The sequence below is a fragment of the Dama dama genome, chromosome 6 (assembly GCF_033118175.1).
Source record: "Dama dama isolate Ldn47 chromosome 6, ASM3311817v1, whole genome shotgun sequence".
Classification (NCBI taxonomy): Eukaryota; Metazoa; Chordata; class Mammalia; order Artiodactyla; family Cervidae; genus Dama; species Dama dama.
The window spans coordinates 17,245,170-17,270,759 of NC_083686.1; the positions used below are offsets into that span (position 1 = coordinate 17,245,170).

Below are 25,590 nucleotides of genomic sequence, written 5' to 3' on the forward strand. Positions count from 1 at the left end.
TTACCAGTTTATTACAAAAGGTAACTCCAGAACAGCCAGCTGGAAGAGAGGCATATAACAAGGTGGGGAAGGAAATAGAGCTCCACGCCCTCTCTGACCTGCCTTTGTCCCAGCCACCTCCATGTGTCCACCAGTCCAGAAGCTCTCTGAATCCCATGGATTTGATTTTTTATGGAGCCTTCATTACATAGACATGATTAATTAAAGTCATTGGTCACTGGTGATTGAACTCTTTCTTCCTGGAGGCTGTGGAGGAGCAGGTTGGGTTAATTTCCAACCTTCTAATCACATGGTTGGTTCCCCTGGCAAGAACCCATCAACCTAAACTCAAGTGTGGTTGAAAAGGGTTCCTTATAATGAACAAATGGAGGATGAAGTGGCACTCCAATCCAGTATTCTGGCCTGGGAAATCCCATGGACAGAGGAGCCTGGCAGGCTACAGTCCTTAGGGTCACAAAAGTTGGATATAACACAAGTTAAGACATAATCCTGCAAGTTTGTCCCCACGTGGAATGCTGGTCTTGAGAAATGAGAGAATAGTTACTAAACCACCACCACCATCTTGAACAAAAAGACACATTTATGATTCTTATCAGTTAGGAAATGCCAAGAGTTTGAAGATCTCTGTGCTTGAAATGGGACAAAGACTAAATATATATTTCTTATTATAAATCACAGTATCACAGTTGCATAATGGTTAAGAACACTGTTCTCATTTTTTACATGACAGTGTGAGACTCAAAAGGTGAAATAACTTCCCCATTTTATCTTACTCCTTACTCTGGCATGATGGCAGATGGGGCAACTTTGATGGTAATACAGCCACTGTTGGCACCCACAACATTCATGCTGACAACACTGAATAATCTAAACCATTGACTCCAGTTACTGAGCTGTGAGTACTCCAATCCAGTGTTAGCTGCTCAGTTGTATCTGACTCTTTGCAACTCCATGGACTGTAGCCCACCAGGCTCTTCTGTCCATGGGATTCTCCAGGCATGAATACTGGAGTGGGTTGCCATTCCCTTCTCCAGGGGATCTTCCGACCCAGGGATTGAACCCAGGTCTCCTGCACTGCAGGCAGATTCTTTACCATCTGAGCTATCAGAGAAGCCCAGTGTGAGTACCCCAGTGAATGGAAAAACATCCTCTCAGTTTCTCGGGGTGTTGCCTTTGTGTTAGCTTATTTCCCGATTTGTCGGCCTCTGTGTTTACCCCTGTGTGTGGTTTATGAGCGTTCGGCACCACCGGTACATCAGGTTTTAGAAGAGCAGTGGGTGACTTGTAGCAGTGTCAGTGTCCCTAACGAGCTGTCTCCTCTCCTGTCCCCGGCAGCCTTGGCAATCAGAAGAGGAGGGGTCTTGGCTCCGGGAGTACCCCGTGACCCTGATGCAGTTCTTCAGATACCTGTACCACAACGTCCCGGACCTGGCCTCCATGTGGATGAACCCTGACTTCCTGTGTGCGCTGGCAGCCACGGTCTTCCCCTTCAACATCCGCCCTTATTCAGAGATGGTAGGAAAGGGGGGAGGAAGTGTCAAAACTGGAATTAGTCTGCCCCAATCGTTAGCAGATTTTTTTTTTTTTTGGGCCAATCTTTTAAGCTTCTGACTAAGTTATAGTTTTGTAACTTTGTGCTCCACCTCTTGCATCATTATCTGGTGTCTGGCTCCAGACACACCCTTCTTCTGCCTTCCCCTAAAATTTCAGCAGTGAACGCTACTTCCTGTTTTTATTTACCATATTTTTGTAAGTCTCTTATGAGTGACTTTCCTCTTCATGTAGCTGTTGATCCATTTCTTATTATATGTGACTATAGCTCTAGTGTTGTGAACTCAGATTACAGAGCTCTAATAGGACCAAATTTATTTCCACTTCATTTATCTCAGAAATTTGGCATCTCCTGGATTTAGTCTTCACAAACTAATTACAGGATTTGGTTGTCTTTTTAAGAAATGAAATGCATGCTTGTCCTTGCTGTTCAACCTTTTCCATTTTGTTCAACTGTTATTTTTCATATTTTGCACTAACTTAGTAGAAAGTTATTAGACTACTCATATATCATATGGGCTTCCATGGTGGCTCAGACAGTAAAGAATCTGCCTGCAATGCAGAAGACCTAGGTTCTGTCTCTAGGTCAGGAAGATCCCCTGGAGAAGGAAATGGCAACCCACTCCAGTATTCTTGCCTGGAGAATCCCATGGACAGAATAGCCTGGCAGGCTACAGTGGGCTACAGTCATTGAGATTGCAGAGTCGTACATGACTGAGTGGCTAATACATGTACCGTATAGATAACTTCTTTTGTCCTTTAAAACAAACCCAAAAGACAGTTATTCCCCCATCGAACTTCAGAATTTCAAGATGTTTCCTCCTTTTTCTACTACTTACTCTACACCCTGGAATAAAGTACCTTCCTCATACTAATTTTTCTTCATGTAAAAAGATGAAATAAATACTCATGATAAAAATTGTGGGGACTTAAAAAAAAAAATTGTGGGGACTTTTAGGAGAACAAGTATAGCACATGGCCTTAATGCTGTGGCTTGTTTATAACTTTAAAATCCACATTTTTGGTAAAAACAGGAATTTAGTAATATCGCAGTGTTTTTTCTTTGTCAGCATCTTGTAATCTGCCTTCTTGACCTTTTTTTTTCTGTTGGCTCAGAATTGGTACTAGTTTTGTTGTTGTTTTGTTTCATTTATTTGCTTGTTTTTTTAACCTAAAAAATAGATCAGCCCTTGGCTACAATCATTAGTATGCCAGGTCTTTATCTGAAATTCTGTAACACTTGGCTTCTATGTGCACATAAAATAGTCCTTCTTGTTTTATTATTTATTTCAAGTGCAGTTATCCACAGTAGAGATAAAAATTCAGCATAAAGCAGTTGTATGGTTAGCGGCCAGTCGGTAGCTTAATATTTGAAAGAATGTGTATTGAGAACTCATGACCTGTGGTGCCCGATTACCACCCTGATAGGAGTGTATGAGTAAAGCCAAGTGAACTATGCAATATGTTGAATAGCTTCATAGGAGGTTAGTGCTGAAGCAAATTGCTGTTGGTGCTACAGTTTGGTTTTTAGGAAACATGGAAGTAAAAATGTCAAATGAAATCGAATGCGACTAGGGTACGTTTCCTCTTGATTTTATTAGGTGACTGATCTCGATGATGAAGTTGGATCTCCAGCAGAAGAATTTAAAGCCTTTGCAGCAGACACAGGGATGAACAGAAGCCAATCAGAGTACTGCAACGTGGGCGTCAAAACATACCTGACCAATCACCCAGCTAAGAAGTTTGTTTTTGACTTCATGCGGGTCTTAATAATAGACAACCTCTGTCTTACCCCTGCCAGCAAGCAGACTCCACTGATTGATCTTTTGTTGGAGGTAAAGACAAAGAGATGCATTTACACCTCTTAAATTGTTTTTATAATGAAAGCATTAATAGCCAAACAAGTTTAATGCAAATACCTTTCAGATTTCTAATTCCTCTGGGTTGTAAAGGCAGAACATATCATGGGCTATCCCAAGTGTGCTAATGTATATACTATCGATTTGTTTCTCTTCTTTCTGTTCCCCTTGGCATGTCCTTTTTTCTTAAAGATTTTTTTTAATGTGGACAATTTTTAAAGTCTTATTGAATTTATGACAGTTTTGCTTCTGTTTTATGTTTTGGGTTTTTGACTAGAAGACATGTGGGGGTCTTAGCTCCCTGACCAGGGATTGAACCCACACCCTCTCCGATGGAAGGTGAAGTCTTAACCAGTGCACTACCAGCTAAGTCCCTGCATGTCCTTAATTCAGTCCTTTATTGCCCTTTCCCTAGACCAGGAATTGACAAACTTTTCCTGTAAGGGGCCAAATAGCAAATATTTTTAGGTTTATGGGCTGTACAGTCTCTAACAACTAATTAACCTACCATTGCAGTTAGAAAAGCAGCCACAGACAATACATAAATGAGTGAGCCTGGCTGTGTTCCAATAAAACTTTCTGTACAAGAACTACCGTAGGCTGAGTTGGGCTCAGGGGCCCTCGTGTACCAGCTGCTTGCCCCCTAGTCTCACAGAGCAGCGTTGTCTCCTCAGCTTGTTAGCTCCCTGCTTCAGTCTTCTGTATCGCTTCCGGTATTACAGCTTTTAGTGCCTTCAGGGCTCAAAACATGGTGCTCAACATGCACTTCTTAAGTTTTTCCCCAAGGCAGCAAACGTGTAGGTTGCTTGGTATCTAAGCTTAGGCTGCTATAACAAACTACCCAAAACTGGGTGACTTCAACGGCAGGCAGTTATTTCTCACAGTTCTGGAAGTTCTGGAAGTCTGACATAAGCTGCCACCAGCTCGGTCGGGCCATGGTGAGGGCCCTCTTCCTGGCTTATCGGTGGCTGCCCTGCTGTCACGGGACAGAGGAAGAGCTCAGGTGGTTCTTCTTCTTCTTATAAGGGTTTGAGTCCCCTCATGGGGGATCCACCCGCATGGCCTTCCCAGAGCTTCCCGGCTGGCTTCTCAGGGCTTCCCAGGCGGCTCAGTGGTAAAGAATCTGCCTGCCAATGCAAGAGACCCAGGAGACGTGGGTTCACTCCCCAAATCTGGAAGATCCCGTGGAGAAGGAAATGGCAACCCACTCCAGTATTTTTGCCTGGAGAATCCCCATGGACAGAGGAGCCTGGAGGGCTACAGTCCATGGGGTCGCAAAGAGTCGAACATGACTTAGCAACTAAGCTTGCATGCATCATGGCTCATCTAAACATAATTACCTCCAGAAAGCCCTACCTTATAATATCATCACATTGAGGGTTAGGGCATAACTTAACGCATTTGAGGGGAGGGGACACAAATGTTTAGTCCTTGCACTTGCTCATTCTCTTGATAAGAACTAGCTGATGTTTCATAAAACAAACCCTAAGTGCTGCTGGCTCTAGAAGTTGACCATCCCTGAAAACCAAATGTTCATATAGGAAAATCTCAAAGAGAAATTTAAAAATCACAGAAGGTAATCTAAGATATAATTAGTTGCTTATCCATTCATTCTTTTGGCCAATGCATATTAAACAGGGTCAAGCAGTACATGCAAGGGCTCTGAAAATAGTGTTTCATGAAAGATTTCAGTGCAAGAGACTAACTGCTTTTCTCTCTGAAAAACTTCCTGCATGCTGGTGACAATTGTTTGACAACTGACCCTGCACTTTCTCTTCTCCCTCTAGTGGTGAGGAGAAAACAGTTAATTTTTTATTTGAAACCTTAAAACTCCAGCAGATGTTTTACCTTATTCATGTAGAAATATCTCAGCTTGATCTATTAAAATAAATCACTAGTATAATTTAGATAACAGTCATGCTAAGCATCTTAACCAGGACTGCAGTGTTTAATATTGGCAAGAAAATAATTGATTTCATCAATAATTCATGTGGACAAGCAGGCCTGGTAGAACTTGTCCTCTTTGGAAACTAAAAATAAGAAAAGAGATGGCTAATATTTTAGTGTCTGGGGTAAGAATGTGAAGCATTTTATGCAAAATAAAATGTTTATCATGAAATAACAAAGTTCAGAAGAGGTATTAGAAAGCATAACTGAGCCAAAAAATAAGATACACATACATAGTAGAAATGGGGTAAGTTCATATATCCAGTAATAACGCTATCAGTCTTGTCAGTTCAGTTCAGTCGCTCAGTTGTGTCCAACTTTTTTGTGACCACATGAACTGCAGCACGCCAGGCCTCCCTGTCCATCACCAACTCCCAGAGCCTACCCAAACTCATGTCCATTGAGTCGGTGATGCCATCCAACCGTCTCACCCTCTGTCGTCCCCTTCTCCTCCTGCCCTCAATCTTTCCCAGAATCAGGGTCTTTTCAAATGAGTCAGCTCTTTGCATCATGTGGCCAAAGTATTGGAGTTTCAGCTTCAGCATCAGTCCTTCCAACAAATATTCAGGACTGATTTCCTTTAGGATTGACTGACCGGATCTCCTTGCCGTCCAAGGGACTCTCAAGAGTCTTCTCCAACACCACAGTTCAAAAGCATCAATTCTTCGGCACTCAGCTTTCTTCATAGTCCAACTCACATCCATACATGATTACTGGAAAAACCATAGCCTTGACCAGATGGACCTTTGTCAGCAAAGTAATGTCTCTGCTTTTTAATATGCTGTGTAGGTTGGTCATAACTTCCCTTCCAAGGAGTAAGCATCTTTTAATTTCATGGCTGCAGTCACCATCTGCAGTGATTTTGGAGCCCAAAAAAATAAAGTCATCCAGTTTCCACTGTTTCCTCATCCGTTTGCCATGAAGTGATAGGACCAGATGCCATGATCTTAGTTTTCTGAATGTTGAGCTTTAAGCCAACTTTTTCACTCTCCTCTTTCACTTTCATCAAGAGGCTCTTTAGTTCTTCTTCACTTTTTGCCATAAGGGTGGTGTCATCTGCATATCTGAGGTTATTGATATTTCTCCCAGCAACCCTGATTCCAGCTGTGCTTCAGCCAGCCCAGAGTTTCTCATGATGTACTCTGCCAGCAGTCTTGTAAGAATCCTAATAGCTAACTAACTAGCAGTTGATAAATTATGTAATTGTCTCTTATTTTAGTTTTTCTGTATTTTTCAGTGAGGAAAGCTTGATATGGTATGTATTAACTTTGAGGTAACATTCTCATTATTGTGGTCACAATTTGCCATATAGTGAAATTGTATCTGATTGCATTAGGGTGTTAGGGGTGGTAGAATGATGTTTTAGCAAGAACCAGAGTGTCAAGATTGAATTTCCCAAATAGATCATTAGCTCCTTAAAGTTAGAGACCAACTTTCATGTGTCCTTTTATCTGTCACAAAATTAGCTGTGTCTTGATATGTTCTTTAAGTAATTTTGAATCATTTAACTACAACTACATCCCTGGCCTTTCCCAAACAAGATATAATACTATCTAATAAAAGATACATAAATTTGCTTTTAAAAATACATGCTTTTAGGGACTTCCCTGGTGTTCTAGTGGCCAAAATTCTGTATTCCTAATGCAGGGGACCCAGATTTGACCTGGTTATACATAGAACTAGATCCTGTATGCCACAATTAAGACCTGGTGCAGCCTAATAAATAAATTTTTTCTTTTAAAAAAAGCATAAGACCTTTTTTTTTTTTTTTTTTTAGTTGGAGGCTAATTACTTCACAACATTTCAGTGGGTTTTGTCATACATTGATATGAATCAGCCATAGAGTTACACGTATTCCCCATCCCGATCCCCCCTCCCACCTCCCTCTCCACCCAATTCCTCTGGGTCTTCCCAGTGCATCAGGCCCGAGCACTTGTCTCATGCATCCCACCTAGGCTGGTGATCTGTTTCACCATAGATAATATACATGCTGTTCTTTCGCAACATCCCACCCTCACCTTCTCCCACAGAGTTCAAAAGTCTGTTCTGTATTTCTGTGTCTCTTTTTCTGTTTTGCATATAGGGTTATCGCTACCATCTTTCTAAATTCCATATATATGTGTTAATATGCTGCAATGTTCTTTATCTTTCTGGCTTACTTCACTCTGTATAAGGGGCTCCAGTTTCATCCATCTCATTAGGACTGTTTCAAATGAATTCTTTTTAACGGCTGAGTAATATTCCATGGTGTATATGTACCACAGCTTCCTTATCCATTCGTCTGCTGATGGGCATCTAGGTTGCTTCCATGTCCTGGCAATTATAAACAGTGCTGCGATGAACATTGGGGTGCACGTGTCTCTTTCAGATCTGGTTTCCTCAGTGTGTATGCCCAGAAGTGGGATTGCTGGGTCATATGGCAGTTCTATTTCCAGCTAAAAAAAAGCATAAGACCTTTACAGAGAAAAAAATTATACTTCTTAAAATTTATGCTTCAAATCTAACACACACAGAATACACATACAAAAAATAGTTAGTGAAAAGGATATTGTACTCCATGTTTTCCTATAGTGTGAAAAAATAAGTTACAGTCATATGATTTTTAATATTATTATTGTGAAGTCTTTATCTCTGAAGAAGTTCAAGAAGAGAATTATACTGTACACTTGCCATTTACCTTTATGGAAGAAGGGGTTTGAACCAACTGATTTTCAGTCTGATATGCTCATGCCAGGCTATTTTCAGTCTTAAGATTATTTGGGATTTCATCACAAGAGTGTCTACTTATTTCACTACATCTACAAAAGAATATGTGAAATTATCTTTATTAGCAGTCTAGAAAAATAAAAGATCTGAGTTCATGTAGACTGGCTATAGTGTGAGTCAGCTCAAATACAAGGGAGGCAGTGTGGTGTTGTAGCAAAGCCTGGTTTGAATTCTGACCCTGATATTTATTATATATAAACATTTTAATCTCACTGAGCCAAATTCATTCTCTGAAGAATGATATTATATACTATCCCCTAGATGATTGCTGTGAGAGTTAAATAAATAATAGGTAAATCACCCAGCAAAACTATTTTGAGAAATTAAACATGCTGCTTTTAGCTGTGTAACCTTGACTCAGCTCAGTTCTCTTCATCCCTTCCAGTTTGCCTACCTTTAAAATAGTATATGAGATTCCCAGGTGATTTGTGCACACGTTAACATTTAGGAAGCACTTCCTAATCTGCAAGCTGTATCCCGTGGGTCAAATCTAGCCTACCTTTATAAATAAAAGTTTTGTTGGAACACACAAGAAGAATAGTATAAAAATAGAATCTGTCTCTGAGGACCATAGTGAAAATTAAATAAGATGATCCCTTTAAGATTCATAACACAGTGCCTGGCACATAAGACTTACTCAGAAACCAAGTGGCCTTTGTTGGCTTGTACCTGGGCCTCCAGCTGCTCTTCCCTGCCTCGTCTTCCCCAGCGTCCTCCACTGTCACCACCAGGCATCTCGTGGAGAAAGTGGAAGTGTGAGTCGCTCAGTCATGTCCAACTCTTTTGCAACCCCATGGACTGTAGCCTGCCAGGTTCCTCTATCCATGGAATTCTCCAGGCAAGAATACTGGAGTGTGTTGCCTTACCCTCCTCCAGGGGATCTTCCTGATCCAGGGATCAAACTCGAGTCTTGGGCATTGCAGACAGATTCTTTATTATCTGAACCACCAGGTCTCATGAAGGGCCACATGAATTTGTTGCATGTGGCCACAGAAGGAAAGTACCTGAGAACAGATCATAAAGTACTCATACAGACCTAAAGGAAGGAAAGATAGTGAAGCGGAGGAGTTCACTGCTTTCTGCTCCTGCCGTCTTCTTAAAGACCACCCCCCACCCCACCCCCACCACCATTCACATCAGAGTGAAAGCCATGTGACTGCAGAGCAATACACAACACCCCCACCCCCACCCCCCTGCAAAGTGGAAAAGTGGGCAGGCACTGCTACAAAATACCTGAGAGAAGAGAAGCCAGTGAAGAGGAACACTGCAGCCAGGATGACAAAGCTCAAGATCCTCTTCTTTGATGGCTCCAGCCCATTACAGAGACCGTGTGGAACACTCAAGGCCTTCCTCCCCAAGCCACAGTGCTTTCAGCCGTGGGCCGCAGACGCACGTGGGCTGTCTGGCCTGCGTCCAGGAAGATACTGCCTGGCGTCCCCAGGCCTCGAAAGGGGGGCTTTGATTCTTTGAGGACAGGTGTTACTGGCTGGCTTTGTTTCCTCTGGGAAGATAGACCTGACAGCCAGAGGCCGGAGCAGACCACAGTGCTTATCCTCCCTTCGTTCTGCACTGAACTCATCCTGGTTGTCTGGTGAGCCAGCCAGGCTTATCTGGAAAACCATGACAGAGAGGTCAGAGCAGAGTTGCTCTTGTTGTACATCTGTTAACTTCAATTTGGAAATTTTCAGTAGGGCTGGAGGAGTAGGGCAAGTGAAGCAGTGAACTTTGGCCTCAAGGAAACAGCTTTGAAACCTAGTTTTGACTTGACCAACTGACTTATAACCTCTCTAAGCCTCAGTTACCTCATCTCAAAAGTGCAGATGATATCATCTACTTCAAAAGGATATTTTGCAGAATGAGATAAGGCACATAAAACTCAGCACTGTGTCTGGTACATAATTGTGTCCAGTGAATTGTTTTAAAAAAAAAAAGCGGAGAGAGCTATGCATGCACTCACAAAGTCTTAAGTCCTTCAAAGTTGGGCTACTGTGAGCCTCTGCAAGAACATTCAAACTTAGAGGTTAGAGCCAAGAACAGAGTTAATTCTGGGTCATGATCACTCATGACAGAGCTTCGGTGAGCAGACAATTAAATACCTTTTGGTGACTGTTCTCAGTTGCTCAGCTGTGTTCAACTCTTTGCGGCCTATTGACTGTAGCCCGCCAAGCTCCTCTGTCCATGGAGTTTTCCAGACAAGAATCCTGGAGTGGGTTAGCATTTCCTCCTCCAGAGTCTGAAGGATCCTCCTTCAGACCCAGGGATGGAACCTGTGTCTCTTTTGTCTCCTGCTTTGGCAGGCAGATTCTTTACCACTAGCCCCACCTGGGAAGCCCAAGTGGTGACTGAGCCAGCCTTAAATCCTTATAGAATACTTTTTAATGAAGTAAAAATATTGTTGACAGATCAAACTACTTCTCTTTGTATGATGTTCCCTGTTTTATAGACTCCAAAACTTTCTCTTGGTAATTAAGACTGTATAAACCCTACTCACTCTTACTTTTTCATTGGCCACACTGAGTTGATGATAATCCTGAATAAGTATTGCTGACTTCATGGGTATTAAAATCCCACTGTGAATGGCCTCTAATCTGATTAAAAGATAGTCCTCATAGACTCATCAATCTTCTGCTTATCACTTCAGTGTCTTTAGTTTCCCTTCCTTGGCAGAGGTCAGGTCTCCACGGCCTCTCAGCCTGAGGAATGGGCTGGCCTTGGCCCCAGCTCCCCTGCTGTCTGTTCAGCTGCACAGGAAAAGGGATTAAGATTAAAAACAACATGACATGACCTTTACTTTTTCCCAGATTACTTTCATGCCAAACCAAACTCCTAAGCACTAATATTCTTTTAACTGTTACTTGGCCCATATTTTGTTATTTTAAAACTGGATAAATGTGTTTTACCACAAAAACAAAGAAACATTTGTTAAAACTTTGGTTGGTTTTTGAATCCTTAGAATAATATCTTTGATCTGAATTCCGATTTTAACTACTTTTTTAAAAACCTTTATCAGGACCACTTTGAAAATCAGAATAGAAAGAAGGGTTTTGTTCCCCCAGTAGAGCATATTTTAATTTTAAATACATAAAGCAAAACAGTGTTCTGTAGCCCACTTTCGTGTCATGGTTATAAACATAGTCCCGGACCAGTCTGTGAAAGAAGAAATAGAGTCTTTCATTTCACTGTCTAAGCATCACGGATAACTGCAAATCCAGATCTCTTTTTAAGAAACAACTTCATGTCAGTTTATTGAATGGTTCAGTGTCTACCTCCTGTCCAAAGCCAGCCAACAGGACTGACATTTGAGAGAATGACAAAAGGATCTCTCCAACCTTTCATCCCTGTGTTCCCAGCGCTTTGCCACCTCTCGGGTTAGAGACCTGAAAGTTATGCACCTGGATTGTACCTTAATTACCTAGAGAAATGCCATCAGAGAACTACAGTTTAACTTTATGCCCTAAGCTTTTATTCACAATAATTTCAAAAACCATCTTTGTACTATATGAAACCATTATCAAAGGTATTACCTATTGAGTTGTTCATTGTCCTCTTTATAAAAAAACCCACAGAGAACATTCTTTTCAGAACCATCTAGGAAAACATCCTTGCTGGCTAACTAGTGTGGTTTTTAAAAAATATTTTATAGATAATAAATTTCCCCTCCTTCTTGACCCTAGGAAGCTGAAAGCGAAATTTTGTGCTTAATTAATTTTTGATACAAATATTCCCGTCCCCATCGACTTTTACCTTCTTAGTTGCTAGATTCCTGAGCTTTTGTGTTTGTTTACATGGCCTTATGATTTATTTTACCTGTATATCATTAAAAACTGCCTGATTTCTTTTGAAAGTGAGATTATAATAATAAGTATGAAAATTTTATTAAATACTCAAAATGTTGAGCATACTGTTTTTGGAGGAATGGATTCAGAAGACAATATGCCTGTTCAGTTTTTTGTTTTTTTTTTAATCTATGATCAGAAAAATAGAGTATACACATACATACCATCCCTCATGACGTATTTTATTACTTACCAGTAGGGTTTTTTTTTTAATGTGACTATGGTAATGTAAGTATGGTTGAGCCTTACCTTCATTGAATTGGTTCTGTTTCTAATTCTAAAATTTATTACTTAGGCTTCCCCTGAGAGATCGACAAGAACTCAGCAAAAAGAATTTCAGACTTACATTTTGGATAGTGTGATGGATCATTTGCTTGCAGCTGATGTTTTACTGGGTAATATTATGTTATCTTCACTTTGTTAAAAAAGTATTGGTAATCACTTCCCTTCTCTATTTAAACTCCAAGTATACCACTTTTTTAACTTCATCTTTTTCCTTCTTTCCTGTGCATTTTCCCATTGTATTGGTATTTTCCTTTGAACCTGGGCCTTAATGATCAGCAACAGGGATTACTTAAGCTGCTTGTCCATTTTCGTACATTCAGAGCTGGCAGGAAGGGGACAAGGAGAGAGAAAAAAGTGTTTTTAAACCCACATTATGTGAACAGGCTCTATTTTTATAAATTAGCTAATACTTTAAAAAATTAACTTATTGTAGTATAGTTACAAACAAGCAAATTATAAATGTAGCATTCTGTGAACGACCACCCAGACAATATGCCCCTGTAAAACAATTGATAGAAATGCGCTACCAGCACCCACAGAAACTCCCCTCTTCCTTGACCCAGTTACTAGTCTCTGAGTCACTGCCTCGAGTTCTAAAATAGCAGATTTATTTCACCTGTCCTTGAACCGTATCCACACAGGATCACACAACGTGTATTCTCTTTAGTCTGGCTTTTTACGCTCAATACTTTGTTCATGAGATTAATCCACATAGTTGCATGTGGCAGGAGTCCATTTATTTTCATTTCTGTGTAATGTCCTATTATATGAATATATAAATTTATCCAATTTGTTGTTGATGGACATTCAGTAGTTTCTAGCTGGAGACAATTAGAAAGAAAACTGCTATCAATGTTCTTATAGGGGCCACATGTATGTATAATCTTTAATATATATCTGTTGAGTATATACCTCAGGTGGAATTATTGGGTCATGGGTATCTATGTTATTCTTTGGAATGGTTTTTAGGACATAAATTCAAAGCACATTAGAATGTGTTTCTGTATGTCTATCCAGTTAAATCTATAGAACAGTGGAATTAACATATGTAAAACTGATAAAATTGAAAGGAGAAGGAAAAGTAATGATTTAGCGTATTTGCTACTTGAATTTCTGGTAATTATATGAATCATAGAACCTTCATGCTATTACCTTATCATTTTTTTATAAAGTAAATTTGCCAAGAAAATCTTTAGTTTTGTCATAACATGCAGCATGATGCAAAGTCAAACTTTTGTATTTGTTTTTATCACTTGGGAATCTTTATATAGTATCAGTTTTACTACATAAAGACACACAATGAAAAGTTTTGCATCATGTAGTAATTTAGAGTTAGGCAGGAATAATATTGGCAGTCAGTAAAAGCTCCAAATTTCTGGAAAAGAGGGGCTTAAAGAGATCATTCTCTGTTGGAAGTGGAGCCATGAGGATTAGCCTTGAGGCCTTATGTACACAGCAGGTACACTGAAGACCCCGGGGCAGCTATGGAAGAAACACAGTGCTGATCCTGGAGGGAACGAAGGACACCCCTTGGCACCCCCACCACTGATTATTCCCAATTCCTCTGGACCTCTCTTCTGCCAAAATTACCTCATTCTGCTTAAAGGTATATTCAAAAAGAGAGAGTTTTGTTTGATGGTTTGTTTTATCCTTTATTAGTTACACATAATCAATTTACAGCTAATAAACTGACAATTTTTCTCTCAAAGGGGGACCATCTGTCACTGAGTTTAAGTTGAAGAACTGTTTTCTTATCACAGACTGTCTTAAGGTAGTGAGAAAGTTCACCGTCTCCATCCATAACCTTTTATCCTATAGAAAGTATCTCTTTCAACATTTATGACTTCTGGCCATGAACATCATTTTGCTTCAAGGGGTCCATAAGCGTTACTAGTCTTATTTCTGATTATAGTAGGTGTACTCATTTTTCCTTAGCCTGACTTGTTTAAGGGTCTGGTCTCTGGCTGGTTGATATCCATTTTCTTAGACATTTTTTTTCCTATTGGAATTTAGGAGAAGATGCATCTCTTCCTATCACCAGTGGAGGAAGCTACCAGGTATTGGTGAACAATGTGTTTTATTTCACACAACGTGTGGTGGACAAGCTTTGGCAAGGCATGTTCAACAAAGAATCTAAACTTCTTATAGATTTTATAATTCAACTAATTGCACAGGTAATCCATTGTCATATTAGCTGTAGAGTACATGTCTTCCTATTGAGAAACTTTTCCTCGGGTGTCAAAATTGTTGGAAATAAGTGTAACTAATAAGATAATGAATGTTGATGTTTAATGTGAAGCTCAGCTTATTAAAAGTGAATGAAACCTTTACATGATAACCATTTCCCTGTTACCCCCTGGCCTGGTGTCCTCTTTTTCTCAGCTGTGGGCTTCCCACTGTCTTCCCCACTGACATCACTCTGCTGCACTCATAGCTGGATGACTTCCCTTTGGTTTAAAGACCTTATGTTAACAGGATTTGATAGATTTTCACAGTATGATGAAAGGTTTATAGAGCATGAAGATTTGCTGTTAAAGGAGTATTCTCTTCTTGCAGTTGAATTTTCACAAAGTCCGTTGGAGCCCTGTTTCTTTCAAAATGTCATTTTAGTGCCCGTCTGAGGTGTCTTTGCCTGGTTTGGCACAAGCTACAAATCTCATTCAACACACGATGTAGCAAGTAGGAAAGACCCTCATCATGTGTTGTTAGCATGTGGTGCAGAGGTTCTTTCATGTCACCCAAGAATTTAAGAATAAACTTGTATGTAAGTCAGAGAAAAGTTCTCAAGTAAGATGGAAGTAGAACGTCAGACGAAGTTTTTACTAATGTTTTAGGTAATTTTTGTGTATAATTTTGAGTACATGCTGATCACCCTAACAAAACTTGTGGGTAGGAGACGCTCCCAGCTGGTACTTCCTCATGTTCTCAGGGAGGCTGCTTCACTCCCAGGAGGGCTGGCAGCTCTCCTCCCCACGAGGTTTATTTAGACATAGCACTCATCTCCTGACATCACATTTGTGTGTCTCTTGGGCTCAGAACCTAATAATAGCAAGTGCTTTGTATTTTTTGTTAATAACTCAGCACCCCAGTACTCAGCATGGCGTCTGGTACACAGTAAACCTAATAAATGTTCATGTGAATGAAAAGCAGGGTTTGGGGTTTTGTTTTTGTTTTTTTTCCATTTTACTAAGTCAAGTATCTCTCACATCTCTAGTCAAAGAGAAGATCGCAGGGGCTGTCACTGGACGCGGTCTATCACTGCCTCAACAGGACCATCCTGTACCAGTTCTCGCGGGCGCACAAAACCGTCCCGCAGCAAGTAGCCCTGCTGGACTCTCTCAGGGTGCTGACTGTCAACAGGAACCTGATCCTGGGCCCCGGAAACCACGACCAGGAATTCATCAGCTGCCTGGCTCACTGCCTCATTAACCTGCATGTTGGGAGGTAACTTTTAGGTTCCGTTTAAGCTGGTCTTTGTTGTATTAATACGTTTTTGATTTTTTTTAATTTCTTTTTTTCTGTAATCTCAGTTTTACTTAAAATTTCATGAGATGGTAAAAGACAAGTATTGAATTTTTGCTATGAGATAATGAGTAATTTTCTTTTTTGCTTTAATTTCCTATATCTTTTCTTTTTTGTTCATCACGTGGCATATATACTTTGAGAAAGACTGTTTGCTTTTAAAGTAATTTAGATATATGCTGTCAGAGGTGAAGAGGAGTAGAAGGATAGGAATGCAGTAAATAAATGCAATGTGGGTAAAATTAGTATTTTTCCATTGATCCTTTTGACAGATATTTCTTTGGTGTCTTCTGGGGGGCAGGCATTGACTTAGGGACTGGGAAGAAATATGAGTATTTCTTCCTGTGGCGGGTCTTGGAGCTCACAGTCTAGGAGCGAGGATCAGTAACTAAGCATGGCCAGTCAGATGCCAAGTGCTCTGCTAGAAGCACGGTGCTCGGGGAGCAGGTGACAGGTGGCCCCTGCCTGGGAGAGACACCTGCTGAGTTACAACTTGAACCTGGTTGAGGAGGAAGTTATTCGTCCCGAGAAAATGAGGAAGAGTGATAGCAGAAGAAAGAGTTCACCTGTGTGACTGCCCAGAGGGCAAAAAGAATACGGCGCATAGGAAACTGCATGTATTCCACTGCTGCTGGAACACCTTAGAGAGATGGGAGAGGGAGCGTTGACATATGAGAAAAATGTTCATAAACGAACTTTTTGTAATTTTTAGGTAAAAATTTTAATAGTCCTCGCAAAGCATCTGAAGTAGTAAAATGCTCATTTTAATGCTGTAATTTAATTTAATTACATTTAGTCAAGTGGATTTGTGTTATCACTCCTTAAAAATGACATTTCCGTGATAAATTAGAAGTCCTGTTTTGTGAATCTGCCCAATGTCTGTCTGCCATTAATGGAACTTTGTGACAGAGCCAGCATTCACTTGTGTCTGCAGAGTAATAGTCATTACAGTTTGCAGCTACAATAATTTCCTTCATAGAATTTAAACTGCCTGGAATTTTCTAGCAATGTGGATGGATTTGGACTGGAAGCAGAAGCCCGCATGACTACATGGCATATAATGATCCCCTCGGACATTGAACCAGATGGTGGTTACAGCCAAGATATTAGTGAAGGTATTTATCTCAATTTCCCCCCACACTTTTTTCTCCACTCATTTCTGACTTTTAACAGCTTATTAACCAGAAATGTATTAATACATCTTTTGTTACCCAAACATTATTGACCAGAGATGTTTCAGTATTCACTTACATAACAAATCACTGGCCACAGGCGTTAGTTTCTGCAAAAATCCCCTGCTCGATAATGTGTTAAGATATAGCCAAAAAACCTAACTTTCAGAAACTGCCAACATTGACAGTCTGTCTCCTCATAGGGCACACTTGAGCATATACCAATACACCCACCAACATACACCGACATGCTGGCTGTATATCTCCTTATACTAGGATGGGTAAACCACTAACATGCTTGCCCTCCACATTTCATAGTAACACTGGAAAACTTGGTGGTACATTTATTTGCACAAGTAGTAGCACAGACACTGAATTGATGCTTATCATTAACAGAGCCAACTATTGGTAGTATTAGGCCAATCACAGAAGAGGCAAATATTGCTTGAGACAAGTTGTCAGTAATACCATTTTTATTCTTTCTTCCTCTCTTTTTTAATTTAGTCCTCCCACTGATTTTGTTAAGTTCCATGCTTTGAAGTCTTTGGGTGGATTGATTTCTAATTTCCAACAGTGTTCAGCTGAAAAGATTAGATAATTACAGAAGTGTTTGTCTCTCCAGCAAATTAGTGTGGTATCTACATATGATTTTATCCTTTGTCCAGTTCTCATTCTTTCATTCATTTAAGCATTAATTTGTTCCGTTATTTCACTAAAATTTCTTGAATCCCAGTGATTGTTTCCTCCCAAGGAACTAAGTCTAGAAAACTGGTTTCCAGAGTGAGGGGCTCAGACTAATCACATTGTCATCATTTGGGAACTTGTTGGAAAAGCAGATTCTCTGGTCTGACTCAGATCTGCTGAGTACTCAGTACTCAGATACTCTGGAAGGTGGAGACCAGCAATCTGTTTTAACAAACTCCCAAGTGATCCTGCTGCTTGCCAAATATTGACTGGTCTAGAGCAGTAGTTCAAAGTAAGATGGAATTTAATAGTAAAAACTCTAAAAATAATAAAAATGTTTATTATTTCTTTCCTTTTGCAAACTATTCAAGAACAGTTAACTTATTGGTGAGTGTACTTAAATATTGGATTGTCCAAAAAGTTTGTTCGGGTTTTTCCATAGGGTAGTATGGAAAAACCCAAAGGAAATTTTTAGCCAACCCAATATTTAGATCCAAAATTTCCTTTTAAGTGAGGAGTGTGTTATTTTCTTTCAATATAAGCTAGATAATAAAATGTATATCTGATTTCCAGTTTTACGCACTCCTTTTGCTTGAATAGAAAGTTACTTTAAAGTTTCCCAAGTAGCCAACCACGTTTTTGGTTATCTAAATAATCATTTTCTCTCTTTTTTTTTTGTTTTTAACTGAGCTGGCTATAATGTGAAGCTTTTTTTTTTTTTTTTTGGATGATTAAGTACTGTACATCTAAGTTGAAATTCTTAGATGTAAAACAAGAAAAAAAGTACTAACTACCTTTGTATTGTATTTGATCGGTTGCTGTTTTTCATTTCCTAGGGCGTCAGCTTCTCATAAAAGCTGTCAACAGAGTTTGGACAGAATTAATTCATAGTAAGAAACAAGTCTTGGAGGAGCTCTTCAAAGTCACTCTGCCTGTGAACGAAAGAGGCCATGTGGACATTGCTATAGCAAGGCCGCTCATCGAAGAAGCTAGCCTGAAGTGCTGGCAGAATCATCTGGGTAAGAACGCTTACAGATAGCATGTGGTCAAGAGACTTACACATGACTATCCTACATGGGTGCCCTTTAGATATGAAATTAAAACTTTCCCCAGAGGATATTATGATGGCAGTAGAAATGAAAATCAATACAGTATAGCCCATTCTAGAATGATTATATTGTATTGGGCTTCCCTTGTGGCTCAGCTGGTAAAGAACCCACCTGCAATGCGGGAGACCTGGCTTCAATCCCTGGGTTGGGAAGACCCCCTGGAGAAGGGAAAGGCTACCCACTCCAGTATTCTGGCCTGCTGAATTCCATGAACTGTACGGTCCATGGGGTTGCAAAGAGTTGGACACTACAGAGCAACTTTCACTTTCAGACTGATAATGCTGAAATTAAGCTTTTCTTAGATTTTTGTTTTTTAATCTGAGATGTGTTATACATCAGGCATCTATGAGCTTGGTAAATAATACATTGCTCACAACTTCAGTATGGTCACCATCTTGGCTACGACTCCATGTCCTTTATCTATAATTCTGAAGTGCCAAAAACCCTAAAAATCCAAAATGTTATTATTAATTTGATGCCAGAACTCACTTTTTGGCAAAACCTAACCTATCTTTGTTTATCCTGCTAGGCATGAATATTCATACATTTTGTTGCAGAAATATTAATTATTATTTTATTCATTATGGTTTATTACTCTAGATCCTCAGGTGGTATTATATAACATATAGTATACATACAGTATCACCTTTTTAAAGTCCAGAACTTTTTAAATTCCAAAGTATACACAACAGCATAGACTTTAGGTAGGGCATTGTGAATTGTTATTAACATAGAAATTGATGACAGTGAAAATAAATTTGCATAGCATTGCAGAGCTATGAGGTTTCACCCAAATGTGAGTCCAGCCAGTACAATAATTATTAAGCAGCTATCCTTACACAAGATAAGTAAATGTCGTATCTAAGACGGCATTTACAGATGCTTTTGATAACTGCAGAAATGTGCTGTGTAACTATGATGAGAAAGTATTAAAAGTAAGGCAAGTAAATACATGGAGAAATTGTAAAATACTCTTAATTTTATTTCTGTAGCCCATGAAAAGAAGTGTATAAGTCGAGGAGAAGCTTTAGTGCCCACCACACAGTCCAAATTGTCACGTGTCAGCAGTGGCTTCGGTCTTTCCAAGTTAACAGGATCAAGAAGGAATCGAAAGGAAAGCGGGCTTCATAAACACAGCCTTTCCACCCAGGTACATCGTTTAGTTTTATTAATGATATTGGAACTTTGTATTTCAAGGTTTAGTTACAGTGTTTTATATAATACACTTAACACATACAAGCATATGATTTGAATGGACTCTTTCTGCATTTTTGCTTTAGGACAGAGAGAGAACTCTGATTATGGGGTCTTCTCCCATTTTATTATGATACAGTTGCACTATGAATGTTGTGTATTTGATCCATGTCATGAATGAACATAAGATGAGATTCAGATATTAATATATTGTCAGACTGTAGTTTCTTCCCAATTTTTTCAAGCATTCAGTGGTTCTATTATTTATAGTTATATAAATTTTAAATCAGTAACAAAATGACTTTTTTAATAATTTTATTATACACACCAATTTTTAAATTTTTTTTTTAAACTCCTCCACCTCCAGCATTAATTTCTTCCTCATCATACTCTCTTTGCCATCTCAGAATCTCCGTGGCAGCAGTGAAAAGTGTCTGGGAGAAACCATGTGTATGAGTTATTCCATGTGTCAGGTCGGGCTCCCTAGGAAGCGCATTCTGAGAGGGGGTTTAGTGTGCAGGCTGCTTATTAGGGGTGCCCTTGATATTTGTGGTAGGGAGAAGAAGGAAGCAGGACTGGTTACGGGGAAATGTCAGGGTATAGTGCAGGTCTGGCGACAGATCAAGTAGACCCGAGTGGAGCCTTGGTACCAAAATGACCTGGCAGAGTTGACTTGTACTGAGCTGAAATGGCTAAGCCCGCCTGCCCCCAAATCAGCCAGTGATTGTGGAGTACACCGCAGCTCTCTGCAGCTGAGATGATCCCTGAAGTACGGACAGCACACCCAGAAGCTGTGGCTGTAAGCCCTTCCTTGAAGGGGCAGTAGGGTTTGGGGTGTTGGGATCTGAGTCCATCACATACGCCTCCATCAGATTTATCAGATAATTCATCCTTCACAGTTTTTTGTGGGATATTTAGGATGTTGTTGTGATGCCTTTAACAAAATTTTAATTAACTGCCTTATTTCAAGGCTAGTTAACATTTTCCTTTTCAGAAAATCCATGAAATATTAAGACTCTTTTTCCACCCATTATTAGGAGATTTCTCAGTGGATGTTTACACACATTGCTGTTGTTCGTGACTTGGTAGACACACAGTATAAGGAATATCAGGAGGTAAGAGTCACAACCATAATAATGGTTTGTTTTGCATTTCTCAAGTGAGAAAAGACCGTTCCCCTTGTTATCTTCCTACTGCTTTTAAGAGTAAGTTGCTGAACTGCATTCATCATCAAAGGTGATGTTTTTAGCTTTTCCTGGCAGCAGCGACTTTGGCCATTGCTTTTAAGACAGAGAGTGGAACTTCCTTTGGGCAAACTGCATTAAAAAGTGACAGACTGGAGATCAGCACAGCTGAACCCTAATAACATTCATGACCATCGTATTTCATGTGTTTGTTCCTAACAGAAATTAAAATTCTAAAACATTAAAACATAAAAAGTTTTTTTTTTTTTTAATAAGTGCTTGGTAATTTTGTCAATAAAAACTTCAGTGAAATCTTCTTGATTAATTCATAATTACTTGACAACTTATCCTAAGTATTTTATTCCCATGGCAGCTAAGTTGTAGGCATTAAGGATTTCTGAATGATAAGCTGCTAATATTTTATGGGCATGATACTAGATACTTAGTTATTACAGATGATTTCCTTCCGCCACACACATAAGTACTATTACAGTATTGTATAACATCAAGATGACGCCTTCAGTGACCATTAGGGTTAGTTATATAAAGAGATCTTTATTCCTAGACTTAAAGTATATACTTATATTTCATGAGTCATTAGATGAGTTAGTCATAAGCATCTACTGTTGAAATGTTACACACTTTGACATTTGACAATAGCAAGAAGTTATTCCACAAGTCATAAGGTGATTTGGCTCTCCCAGTGGCCAAGTAAAAATGGTTTTCCTTTTCTTTTTCCATAAATGTTAAGTTCCCTATCAGAGCTGCATGTGTATATTCTTTACCTAAAAGTATTGGAAATGTTACGGAGATTACCAGTTGTCTAGTGTGTTGGCAATATTTCTTGACCCGGCTTTGTAGATGTTCCTTTATTCTTGTTCTGGTAACTAACTGCTTTACAATCTGGGATGGGGAAGGGGATTCAGCCTCAAATTCCTGTCTTTATTATCTCTCACTGGACAAGCCGTTACACTGTATTTTCATAAATGATATTGCCATCTTCCCTGTGTCTTGAGTTACAAGTTTCTTCAACACTCTGGTCATGTGTACTGCACAGGCTACCCTGCACACACCTTCCACGGAACTTGGTGCTAAAGCAATCCCCTTGGGCCGTCACTAAAACTCCACCTTCTCACAGAATAGCTTATTTTGGCTATAAACAAGTGTGATTTTACTTTTATGATACTGACTGAAATGGCATGGGTTGGGTTCTGTTACCAAGCACTGACTTGGTTTTAAGCCGTTTGTAGACTTTTAATTGTCGCTCCTGCTTTTGCTTGAAAACCGCCCTGGGCCCCCTCCGCCCCACCCCCGCAGCGTCAGCAAAACGCCCTGAAGTACGTGACGGAGGAGTGGTGTCAGATCGAGAACGAGCTGCTGCGGGAGCGGGGGCTCTGGGGCCCCCCCATCGGCTCCCGTCTGGACAAGTGGATGTTGGAGATGACAGAGGGGCCCTGCAGGATGAGGAAGAAAATGGTGCGCAACGATATGTTTTACAACCATTACCCTTACGCGCCAGAGACGGAGCAAGAAACCAGTGTGGCGGTGAGTGCTCGGAAGTCCGCGTTTCTCACGGTGGTGTCGTCTCCCTTCTCTTTCTGCAAGCATTTTCTCTATTAGATCAGTTACGTAAAACACCTGATCTAGAAAATTCGATGAGCTGTATTACGTTGGCACGGTCAGGATGGTGGCGATGGAATGAAAAGATAAGCATGGATTTCACAGTGAAGCGGTTTAGGTTGGCCCTGGAGCCTACTGCCCGGTCAGTAGCTGATAACCTAGTATCAGCCACTTGAACCTCTTTAGGTTCTGCTTTCTTCACACCTAAAATGGAGAAAAACAGCAGTTCCATCTTAGAAGCCATTAGGAGGATTAAGTGATTAAAATTAGTCAGGTATTCAGAATAGTGTCTAGCACAGAATAACCACTATCTGACTGTTAAGTAAATAAAATAACTTGGCCACTAAGCAGTATCCTTTGAAGAAATGCAGAGCGTAGTTAAAGAATGATAGTAGCCTGAGTGTCTAGATCATCCCAGTTGTGTTGAGAAGCTTCATCACTGGTTCCGCTGGTATATTACAGACAACATTTGCCCTTAAGTTCCTTTTTATTCAGACAAGTTGCCCTTCCTAAAGCCTTCATTCCGATTTTTGCACTGACCAGAAAAATGTTGTCTATAAACTGATCATGATTTAAGAATCATGCTTTTTTTTTAAACATTTGGGAAAATACAGTCTTCCCCGGTAAAGTCACTACAAATTTAGGAAGAGAAACTCCTTCACAGTTTAAGTACTTTCACATTCTTGACTCAAACATGATTCTCTCAACAATGGAAGAAACCAAGATTTATAAAGAAGACTTGGCACATGTGTCTTCTAGTGAGAAGATGGTGTAATATGAGACAACTTGGATTGTTCCAGGGCTTCTTTTTTCCTCAGCCAAAACGCTGGCTTCATTTATCTTGTGCTAATTGACTCCACTTTGTTCTGATGCTACTTAGAATATCATAAATCTTAGACCTGCTAATATATAGTTGTTTATGATTTTTTAAAGATTGCCCTCTAAAGTTTATTTTTCTCAAATCTATTTCATTCTGTCACATATGCTATACTTGGTAAATTTTCACTTAAAGCACTATAATTTCTCATACTAGTGCGCTCTGTAGAAAAAAAATATCCACCCATATTTTTGCAGCCTTCTAATAGCACCTACTTTTGTCAGAGCAGACGAGCAGTATGGTCTCTGATTATCCATCCATTTTTCCCCAAGTAAATAATTGAATAAGAATTTAAGCCTGTAGCAATTTGATAAAATATTTTTTATGAAGTCAACACTCATTCAAATTGAATACATTCAAGAATATGTAAATAGAAGATGAATGTGCTCTCTTAAATATAAGACCATTCACTGTATAACTGAGGTGTGTACTTTTTGAGTTACATAGCCATAGGTTTGTTGTTGTTTTAACCATGTGTACTCCATTGCTTCTTATAAGAGTATCATTTGTTTTACAGAAGTATTTTCGAAAATTTGTATCGGAGTATAGTTAACTTAGAGTGTTGTTAGTTTCAGCTGTACAACAAAGTGATTTAGTTATACATGTACATACATCTCTTCTTTTTTAGATTCTTTTCCCATACAGGCCATTACAGAGTATTGAGGAGAGTCTCTGTGCTATACAGGGAACTCTATACCTGCTATGGCAGGTCCTTATCAGTTATCTGTTTTATGTGTAGTAGTGTGTACACGTCAGTCCCAATCTTCAATTTATCCGTTGCCCCCTCCTTGCCTCCCAAGACCTTAAGCTACAAAAGTGTGTTTGAAGTTCTGTATCAGATAAAAACATAATAACCTATTCAGAGTTCACACTTACAACCTTAATATCATTAGCATTTTACCTAAGCAAAGGAGTTCATCAGCCTGTGAAATCTATAAACAGTCTCAGAAATAAGTGTGCACCATATGGAGCTCCCCCCCACACACACACACGCAAATGGGTTACACATTGGGAAATACAAGGCAGTCGAGAAATGTCAGAGATACATTTACAAAAAAGGAAAAAGCAGGTGGGAAGGGGAGACAATTACAGATTGTGGAATTCACGCTGCTTTAGTTCATGTAAAGTCAGGGTTAATCTGCTATGATGAACTTCTCTGAATGAATAATGATTTTGGTGGTGCTAGTTCAAAATCTTCTGTAAATTTGAAACACCATTGAATGTCCACTTTTTCTTATGGAATATGCCACCTGGCAATATTGACATCAAGGAAAATTCCAAAAAGTAGAAGCAACTATTTCACTAACTTCTATTGTAAAAGAGAAAAGAGCAGAGACTTCCTAGTGGTTCAGTGGCTAAGACTCTTCACTCCCAATGCAGGGGGCCAGGGTTCGATCCCTGGTCAGGGAACTAGATTCCCACATGCCACAGCTAAGAATATGCATGCCACAACTAAAAAAGATCCCATGTGCCTCAGCGGATACCTGGCACAGGCAAATAAATAAATAAGTGATAAATATTAAAAGAGAGAGAGTGTGCAGATACTTACAGGCACAATGAGCTTGATGCTCCGCAGAGCATTTACTTACAATTTCAGGGCCCTCTGAAGTATGGTTAGGTTATTATCCCAATTTCACAGATGAGAAATAGAAGCCTAGAAAATTAAGGAATCCCTTCTAGGTAGCAGGGCAAAATATAATAACTATAGGTTGGTAATTCCTCAAAAGCTGAATTAGTCTTGAAAAAAGATTCCACTCTCTGGTGGTTTTGAGACATTTATCAATAGACAGTGAATTTCTTTCAGAAAGAAATCATATACTAGATTTTTTTTTTCTCTTTTTATTTTCAAATATTTTTTTGATGTGGACCATTTTTTTAAAGTCTTTATTGAAATTGCTACAACATTGCCTACATGTTATGTTTTGGCTTTTTTTTTTTTGGCCACAAGTCATTTGGGATCTTAGCTCCCAGACTAGGGATGGGG

The 25,590-nt window shown here is 39.6% G+C and overlaps 1 protein-coding gene across 6 annotated transcripts in view; it reads left to right on the forward strand.

Moving 5' to 3' along the window:
• WDFY3 (WD repeat and FYVE domain containing 3) overlaps positions 1-25,590 on the forward strand; it is a 249,052-nt gene that overhangs the window by 168,408 nt on the left and 55,054 nt on the right. For all 6 annotated transcript variants that reach the window (XM_061145614.1, XM_061145615.1, XM_061145616.1 and 3 more), the window contains 10 exons: positions 1,336-1,515; positions 3,153-3,386; positions 12,255-12,354; positions 14,258-14,418; positions 15,459-15,688; positions 16,772-16,881; positions 18,459-18,641; positions 19,724-19,881; positions 20,963-21,040; positions 22,427-22,654. In XM_061145614.1, coding sequence (XP_061001597.1) covers positions 1,336-1,515; positions 3,153-3,386; positions 12,255-12,354; positions 14,258-14,418; positions 15,459-15,688; positions 16,772-16,881; positions 18,459-18,641; positions 19,724-19,881; positions 20,963-21,040; positions 22,427-22,654 — 1,662 coding nt within the window. The remainder of the gene's footprint in view (positions 1-1,335; positions 1,516-3,152; positions 3,387-12,254; positions 12,355-14,257; positions 14,419-15,458; positions 15,689-16,771; positions 16,882-18,458; positions 18,642-19,723; positions 19,882-20,962; positions 21,041-22,426; positions 22,655-25,590) is intronic.